Source organism: Dipodomys ordii, unplaced genomic scaffold, assembly GCF_000151885.1.
Source record: "Dipodomys ordii isolate 6190 unplaced genomic scaffold, Dord_2.0 Scaffold49, whole genome shotgun sequence".
NCBI classification, from domain to species: domain Eukaryota; kingdom Metazoa; phylum Chordata; class Mammalia; order Rodentia; family Heteromyidae; genus Dipodomys; species Dipodomys ordii.
Genome location: NW_012267265.1, coordinates 1,986,601 through 1,995,293, shown reverse-complemented (window position 1 = coordinate 1,995,293; position 8,693 = coordinate 1,986,601). Strand labels below are relative to the sequence as shown.

The 8,693-nt window shown below is 39.5% G+C and overlaps 1 protein-coding gene across 4 annotated transcripts in view; it reads right to left on the bottom strand.

Annotated features, from left to right (window-relative positions):
* The window catches only part of Slc4a4 (solute carrier family 4 (sodium bicarbonate cotransporter), member 4), a 312,953-nt gene that overhangs the window by 197,865 nt on the left and 106,395 nt on the right, over window positions 1-8,693 (bottom strand). For all 4 annotated transcript variants that reach the window (XM_013020185.1, XM_013020188.1, XM_013020187.1 and 1 more), the window contains 2 exons: window positions 8,324-8,484; window positions 680-859 (listed from right to left, as the gene is read on the bottom strand). In XM_013020185.1, the coding sequence (XP_012875639.1) occupies window positions 680-859; window positions 8,324-8,484 (341 nt within the window). The remainder of the gene's footprint in view (window positions 1-679; window positions 860-8,323; window positions 8,485-8,693) is intronic.

Below are 8,693 nucleotides of genomic sequence, written 5' to 3'. Positions count from 1 at the left end.
GAAGGAAGGAAGGAAGGAAGGAAGGAAGGAAGGAAGGAAGGAAGGAAGGAAGGAAGGAAGGAAGGAAGGAAGGAAGGAAGGAAGGAAGGCAGGCAAAGTACAATAAAATGTAAGTAGGACATAGTGCCTTTCTATTGTTATATAATTGGATTAATATATAATCATTTATCAAATAAGATTTTTAAAAAATAATATGGGGTCTTACTTGGCTGATATGATCATTTATAGGCTGGATGCCATCTCTCAAACAAAGCAAACACTATGATATGAGATTTCAAAGCATTTATCCTATCTTATTATCTACTCCTAATTCTGGTAAACTATCATGTTGAAGACACAGTCCCTGAGGGACACAATATCGACACGTGTGTCGAGTCCTCTGAAATATTTAGTTGTTTCTTCAGAGTTATGAGCAAAACTTCTTCATCAGAGTAGACAAAAGGACCAAGTGAGGCGCGATCATATTTACAACCTCCAAAACCAGTAAAATCTTTCCAGCAAGACTGTACACCGCCCAACTGGATAAAAAATATATATCATGAAATGACTGTGGCATATGAACTTGAGTGACTAAGAGAGAAGTCCAGTGAGGAGGAAGAAAGGATGGCAGGAGATGGAGAGGAAAGGTGAGTGAGACAGACAGGTAAAAGAAGGTAGCGTCCAGCCAGCTCTACATTACCATTATCAGGGTTGGTAAACATTCTACTTGCACTGGAAACAGTCTTCCCAATGTCAGCCAGGGAACGCAGATTGGATTTCTTGGTTTGATGCCGATGCTTCCGGAGCAAAGTATAGGTTACCTTATCCTTAAGGTCAGGTTTCAATAGGCCTGTCTCAATCTGGTGGTCAACAATCATCTCTGATACGGAAGCAAAGCAAAACAGAAATCAAATGTCAGTCATGAAACTGCAAAGTTAATAGGTACTCTAGCTTCATGAATGTCACTGTTAAATCCAGTATCTATATAATACTCTTGAATCTATAACTTTCCACTTTATATGAAGATAAGGACAGACGTACAGGGATGCTCGCATTAATGGCAGAGTTACAGATAGTTTAGTATTTTAAATTTAGAAAGGTACAATTGTGTTCTTCATTTTTTTCCATTTTCAGTTATGGTGAATTTGCATGAATTATATTTTTCCCTAAATACACAGGAAATTTATACTTTTATTTATTTATTTAGTCACCTTTTGTTCAAGGCTACCACTTTACCACTTTGAGCCACAACACCAGTTTTCTTGTAGTTAATTGGAGATATGAGTCCCACAGACTTTCCTGCCCGGGTTGGCTTTGAACCACAATCCTCCTGAATAGCTAGGATTATAGGCATGAACCACCAGTTCCTGGGTACATTTTTAACTTAAAAAGATATGAAAAACCTGAAGAGAATATATAAAATTTAAAGTAGTTAGATGAGTTATTTTTAAAATCTATTTTTCCAAATTCTTCTGTGACATATTTTCTTTTTTATTTATTTAAATTTTTATTTATTTTTATTGCAAAGGTGATATACAGAGGAGTTACAGTTACCTAGGTATAAGTACATTTTTTTCCATTTGAGCCACAGCACAACTTCCGGTTTTCTGAATGGTTTATTGGAGATAAGAGTCTTATGGACATAAGACTCATATTTTCTTTATGATAGAGCAAGGTAAGAGAAAATAATATCTTTCTGAATATCAGATCATTTGAACAGCAATTAATCTATTAAGTGAAAGATGAAAGTACAAAATTCTGCCCTAGTCTTTTCTAAGAAGTTAGGCTTGTTCTTCCTGTTTAGAATCAACATGAAATGCAAATGTTTGTCCTTCTACAAGTCATTAATGTTTCTAGTCGCTCTTTTATTCTTAGTGTATAGTTGTCACTAGGAAAAAAAAAACTGTTTCACTGAAAGATCTCCATGGATCATTCTTTTGGATGACAAATTATTACTCTATTCAAAAATAAGAGATTCAGGGCTGGGTAGGTGTCTCAGTGGTAGAGTGCTTGCCTTGCATGCATGAGGCCCTGGGTTCGATTCCTCAGCACACATAAGCAAAAAGAAAAAATCTGGAAGTGGCGTTGTGGTTCAAGTGGTAGAGCGCTAGCCTTGAGCTGAAGAGCTGAGGGACAGTGCCCAGGCCCAGAGTTCAGGCCCCATGACCAGACCCAAATAAATAAATAAATAAATAAATAAGAGATTCAGCCAGACATGGGGTACACACTTGTGATCTTAATCACTCAGGAAGTACAGGGAGGAGGGTTGAAGTTTAAGACTAGTCAATGCGAAGATGTTAAGAGACCTACCTGAAAAAACAAACCAGAAGCAAAAGACTGGAGACATGGCTCAAGTAGTAGATGCTTGCCTACTTGCCTAGCAAGCATGAGGCCCTGAGTTAAACCCCTAGTATGGGAGGGTGGGGAACTTCTCTCACATAAATAATCATATAAGTGGTATAAATGGTGCATCTTCATGACAGGTCATCTCCTCACAGAGTAAAACTGAGGAGAAAACCATCACAAAAATCTGTGTAATATGTACCCTGCCAGGAAGCTACGCCACTGCATGCAAGGGAAGGGTCAGTCTTCTGCAGGAAAACAAATCAACAGATCCCAGGCCTACTACTCCCTGTGAATCACCTGTACTCACCTAGCACACATCCCTATTTTATTCTTGGGGAAAACTTTTCAGGATATAAAAGTGCAAAAGAAAACAAAACCGACTGCTCTGCAAAGAAAAAAAGGAGAAAGAAAGAAAAAGTCTGATGAGAAAATTGATAAATACTGGTAAGATAAAACAAATCCCAGTGATTCTCACCCTATGTAAAAAAAAATCGGAGATGGAGAAGCTAGAGATGGGCTTTGCTTGAGCAATGATTACAGACGCTTCTCACAAGTCCATCTTTACACAAGTGGGCCTCCCGGCCTCTTGCCACTGACAATTTACAGTGTACAAACTGCTATTTGGAAACCAAGCAAAGGCTAAATCAAAGATTTTCCATCCTGTGCTTTACACAGATACCATAAATGTCATTTAGCATTGGATCACTTGGTAGGCAGACAGGACAAGAAAGGAAGTGTTTCTTCTGTGAATGTTTTGGTTCAAAAATGGCCTTTTAGCTCTGTGTATTTTTAACTCCACAAACCTCACTCCATAAACCTCTCAGAATTCTCTTTTAATTACAATTCCGTCTTGAGCCACAGTAAAATAATTAGGTGGCTCCAGAGCACAACCCTTCTGCTTTCCCTTTAGGTCTAGTTCCATGGGGAAAGTTCATTCTACAGAACCGCCACCACAAAAGTAAACTCCAGCAAACGCTGGAGCATATCGCTGCAAGTGTTATCAAACTCCTTCCTCTAATTCCAGGGTTGTGGGTTCAACTGTTTCTTATCTACCCTTCCTGGCAGGGCCTCCCTCTCTTCCTTGCCTTGAAGTCAAAATCCAATCCACATGTATACAGTGCAGCCAGCCCTCTGTTACTAAAGCCTGGAAATCACCAGTTAGGACAGGTTAAAACATCTGTGTGGCTTATGCCCTTCATTAAGTTTCCATAAAAATGCCCCACATTATAGGGATCTCTTTAAGCACAAACGAGAAAACCTTTCAAAGGAAAGTGGGGGCAGTAACATTCTACAGCAACACTGAAATTAAGCCTTCACTGTTCAAAAATCCCACAGATGCTACCAACTGGGGGCAGATGTGACAACTCCAGATGAGAACAGAGCTGAAAGGAACTTCGGAGAGCATCAAGTTCAACTCCTGCTATACACAGAGGAGAAAAGAGAGGGTAGAGATGTGATTGTACTGGACTTCAGCCATTGGCTTATTATTAAAGGCAAAAGCCTCAAATAAAATCAGGTTTCCAAACTAACATTGTAGATCGTTTTCCCTATACTCGATTTTTATTTAAAAAGAAGCTCTAGCCAAAAAAATACTAATATGAACAGTTTTTGCAAGCCAAGAGAAAGATGGCCATGTAACAGAAAATGATCAAAGATCATAAACATTCTTAAAAGAAAAACAAAGGGCTTAAAATACATAAAAATTCTCAACTTCAAAATTAACAAAGACAATTTCCACGAGTGTAAACAGAGTTTGCATAGAAAAGAAGAGAAGAGTAGCTCTAAGAATAGATTCATAGGTATGTATTTGTTTTTGTGGATTTTATTTTTCTGAATTACTTTTAAATAAAATATATTAGTTTTCTGATTGGGAAAAAACAATGAAGATAATGCTATATTGGAAATATAAAACAAGTCACAAACCAAAAAGAAAAAAAAAAGGAATGAGACACACATCTGCCAATGTACATAGCTCAGGAACGCCCTTACATATAAAAATCAGCTCTAAAAATAGAGCTACATTTTCCTCATCCATTTCTCATTGCAATAAAATACCTGAAATGGATTATAATTCTTTTTTTTAAACTTAGGAGTGGAGGAAAATTTCCCTAGACTTGATTTCATATCTAGGTGACATGCTAGAATTACAATGATGATGCTAAGAATAAACCTATTTAAATAATCCATGAAAATGATGTTTGATCCTTTATACTTCTAAGATAAATTTTTCTATTAGCATGCAGAAGGGATTCTTCTTCAAGAAAAAGCACACAGAGGCCCTGAGAAGAATCAGAATTAGCCTGGAAGTTTTATGTAAGCAGGACAAGAGACACAGGCTTAAACAGACAGCCACCCACACTACTTGGCCCCATTCAGTGCATGGTCCCTCAATGTTGCTGTCTTTGAGCCTGCGGGTGGGGGTGTCTCTCATAGGTGGCCCAAGGAGCCGTGGTAGCAGGTGAATTCCAAAGATGGATGAAATCTATGCTACTGTTTTCTTGCTATAATCATATTTGCCATTACTTCTTTTTCTTCCCATTTGTTGAAGTAGAATTCGGGTTTGGAGGGGATGCATCTTAAGACCGGGCTGGGCATAATTCTCTGCTCAGAATTGTCAGCATGATTCAGAACAAAGCAACTCCACCTCACCCTTTGCTCAAAAAAAAGATTTTCTTAATAACAAAATAATAAACTCTAACTCCTCAGTTTACTGTGAAATCTTCTGGCATTTAAAATGAAATAAGGGCTGTTTACTCTGCATGTGTGACCCTTTGTCGAGGTTTGGGTTCTTCCAGAGGATTTGTTATTTTTTTTTTAGCCAATTACTCTCCCCAGTTCTGTAAATCTGACCCTTTTTTTTTTTACCGTCCCTTTGTTTTGCTTGTGATGGGTGGTTTGCCTTTGAACTCTTTCTCTGTATTATCAGCACCAGAATGACAACAGTGTCCCTCTGCCTACTTGCCCCAGGGACTGTGGAGCAAACATATTAGTGAATGATGATGCCTCAAAGTGACCTAGCAACGTCTAATTTTATCATGTAATGACCATTTTTTTATATAAATGCATGGTGGTTACAGAAAAGGTTCACAGCTGATAATACACAGTAATGGAAAATTTCTTGGAAGGCAGGGATCGGAAAATCACAGTTCAAGGCCAGCCAGGCCAAAAATGTTTGTGAGATTCCATCTAAACAAATGGTGAGGCATGCCACTTGCTATCCCAGATACTAGGGAAGCACAATGGTTTTAGCCCAGTATTATGAACCCATCACTCCAAGTGTAAAGCAAGGTCCTATGTTGAAAATAGCCAACACAAAAAAAAACCAGACATTTCAGGAGGCTGAGATCTAAGGATCAGTTTAAAGCCAGCCCAGGCAGGAAAGTTCATGAGAATCTTATCTCCAATGAACTTCCAAAAAGTCAGAAGGGAGCAGTGGCTCAAGGGGTAGAGCATTAGCCTTCAGCAAAAAAGCTCAGGGGCAATGCTCCATCTTTGAGTTCAACTATCAGTACCAAGAGGAAAAAAACAAAGTCATGAAGGCAAAAACCTCAAATATTATTGATCATCCTTTTTTTTTTTGGTCAGTTGTGGGGCCTGAACTCTGGACCCAGGCGCTGTCCCTCAGATATTCAGCTCAAGGCTAGCACTCTGCCACTTCCAGCTTTTTCCGCTTATGTGGTACTGAGGAACGGAACCCAGGGCCTCATACATGCAAGACAAGCAACTCTACCACTGAGCCACCTTCCCAGCCCTGATTATCCTTTCTTTTTTTTTTTTCTTTTTGGTCAGTCATGGGATTTGAACTCTGGACCTGCACGCTGTCCCTCAGCTCTTCAGCTCAAGGCAAGAGCTCTACCACTTGAGCCACAGCGCCACTTCCGGTTTTCTGGTGGTTTACTGGAGATAAGAGTTTCCTGACCAGACTTTCCTGCCCAGGCTGGCTTTGGTTATCCTTCCTTAACTGTAGTAGATACGAGAGCTTCTCTCTTTAGCAATTATGTAGTGAAATTCTAATTTATTGTGAGAATCTATCTTCTACTACACATAAAGGATCAGTTTCTCAAGTCCAGAAGCTCCACATGTGGCTACATGTGAGGCTGAAGCTCCTAGGACAGTTCTACAAAATAGCTCAAGAATATAATCCACTCTCAGCTTTCATCACCCTGTTGACCAGCTCCAGACATAATAAAGCTGGTCCACTGTGCTTAGCTCTGTCTACCATGCTATTTGAAATCTTTTCTCCTATTCATGAAGTCCCTGAGAATCTGTCCACCTTATTTAAAATCTTCCCTTACCTTCTATGAGGGAACACATAGAAAGACCTGGATAAACAAATTTTGCTGAAGTGTAAGATGAATACATATGATTATCTCATTCAACACTCATAACAACTCTGAAAGGTCCACCTTCATTCTGCCTTCACAGATGAAGAAACACAAAAATGCAAAAGAATTGAGGTACTTGTTTTGCCCATGGTCATCCACGTTAACAAAGGAGGATATTATTTGAAACTCTCCATCTTTAAACCCTGTCTTCTTTCTGTGCTACCATTCTACATCTGGTGGAATTAATATATGACCCCTTCTAGGGCTCAATGAAATGAATCTCTAAGTGACAGAACTTCAGGCAAGAAGCTCACAAGCTCTGATGATATAAATGAGTTCTGGCATCAATGACTGATTCAGTCATTAACCCATAAGGCCCTCTACAACCTTCCTCTGTCCACAGCTAAAAGCCTAGTCCAGAAACTAGACTATTGCCTATCTCACCAAAGATTGTAACTATATTTTGCAAATCATGAGGGTAAGTTGCAGAGAAGCTCACTGCAATGTCTAGGGACAGAGTTCCAAAAATCCAATGCTGCCAGGCACTGGTGGCTCACGCCTGAAATCCTAGTTCCTCAAGATGCTGAGATCTGAGGATCACAGTTCAAAGACAGCCGGGCAGTAAAGTCCTGACACTCTTAGCTCCAATGAACCACTAAGAAACCAGAAGTGGAGCGGTGGCTGAAGTGGCAGAGCACTCACCTTGAGCTGAAGAGCACAGGAACAGCGCCCAGGCCCAGAGTTCAAGCCCCATGACCAACAAACAAAAACAAAACAAAACAAAAATCCAATGCTTAGACTTCCGTTCTGATATAACCCAGATGGGACAGTAAGAGGGCTTTGTTGAAAATATTAGTCTAGTAAATATTCATGAATGAAGGGAAGAAATACAAATATGTGTGTAAACAACATGATTCTAATTGTAACCAAAAACAGTAAAAACAATGTGAAAAATGATGAACTGAAGTTGAGGCTTAAGTGGTAGAGTAGCTGCCACACAAACCTAAGGCCCTGCGTTCAAACACAGTATCACCAAACCAGAAAGAAAAAAAGGAATCAAGATTCTCTTGTTAAAAATTGCAAAATACAAAAGAAAAGGTTAGGAAATAAATTTAGAAGGAAATATTCCAAAATGTTAACAATGGCTATAACCACACACACTCTCTCTCTCTCTCTCTCTCTCTCTCTCTCTCTCTGTCTCTCTCTCCCCTCCCAGGCATATTTTTTTTTCTTAAAAGTTGTCTGAACCTGGATACCAGTGGCTCATGCCTATAATCCTAGCTACTCAGGAGGACTGCAGTTCAAAGCCAGCCCAGGCAGCAAAGTCCATGTGACTCTTATCTCTCCAACTAATCACAGAAAAAGCTGGAAGTGGAGTTGTGGCTCAAGTGGTAGAATGTTAGACTTGAGCACAAAAGCTTAGGGACAATGCTCAGGCCCAGAGTTCAAACCCCAGAACTAGCTCCCCCAACTATAAATAAATAAATAAATAAGTTATTTGTCTGAATTTTCTAATTTTTCTGTAATGAACTTGTTCTAGTTTCACACATAAAAATAAGAAATAAATGTTATAAGATATTCAACTTTAGGTACACTAGTAGACATGTGCATTGAAGAACATCTGTGAATTTGTAAAGCTAAAAAGTCACAAGAATGTTACACCTCATACTTACCCACCAACTGTGGGAGAGAAGAGGCCTCCCGGTCGAGCATGATCGACCCTTTCTCCATGCAAGTCCGCAGCTCAAATAAGCTGTGTAAAGACAAGGTGGCCACGTGGGGCTTGCTCCATCTCTCCCCACCCTGTTCCACTTTTTCTTCGAACTTAATCCACCTAGGAAGATCAAATTAGTGAAGAACAATTAAAAGCAATCCAACCTCTTTTGGAAATAGTAATGTTAACAGAAGTATCTCTCCTCTTACCAGTAGTACTTCCACAGTGCTTTTTTTTTTTCGTCAGTCATGGGGCTTGAACTCTGGGCCTGGGCGCTATCCCTGAGCTCTTCAGCTCAAGGCGAGCATTCTACCACTTGAGCCACAGTG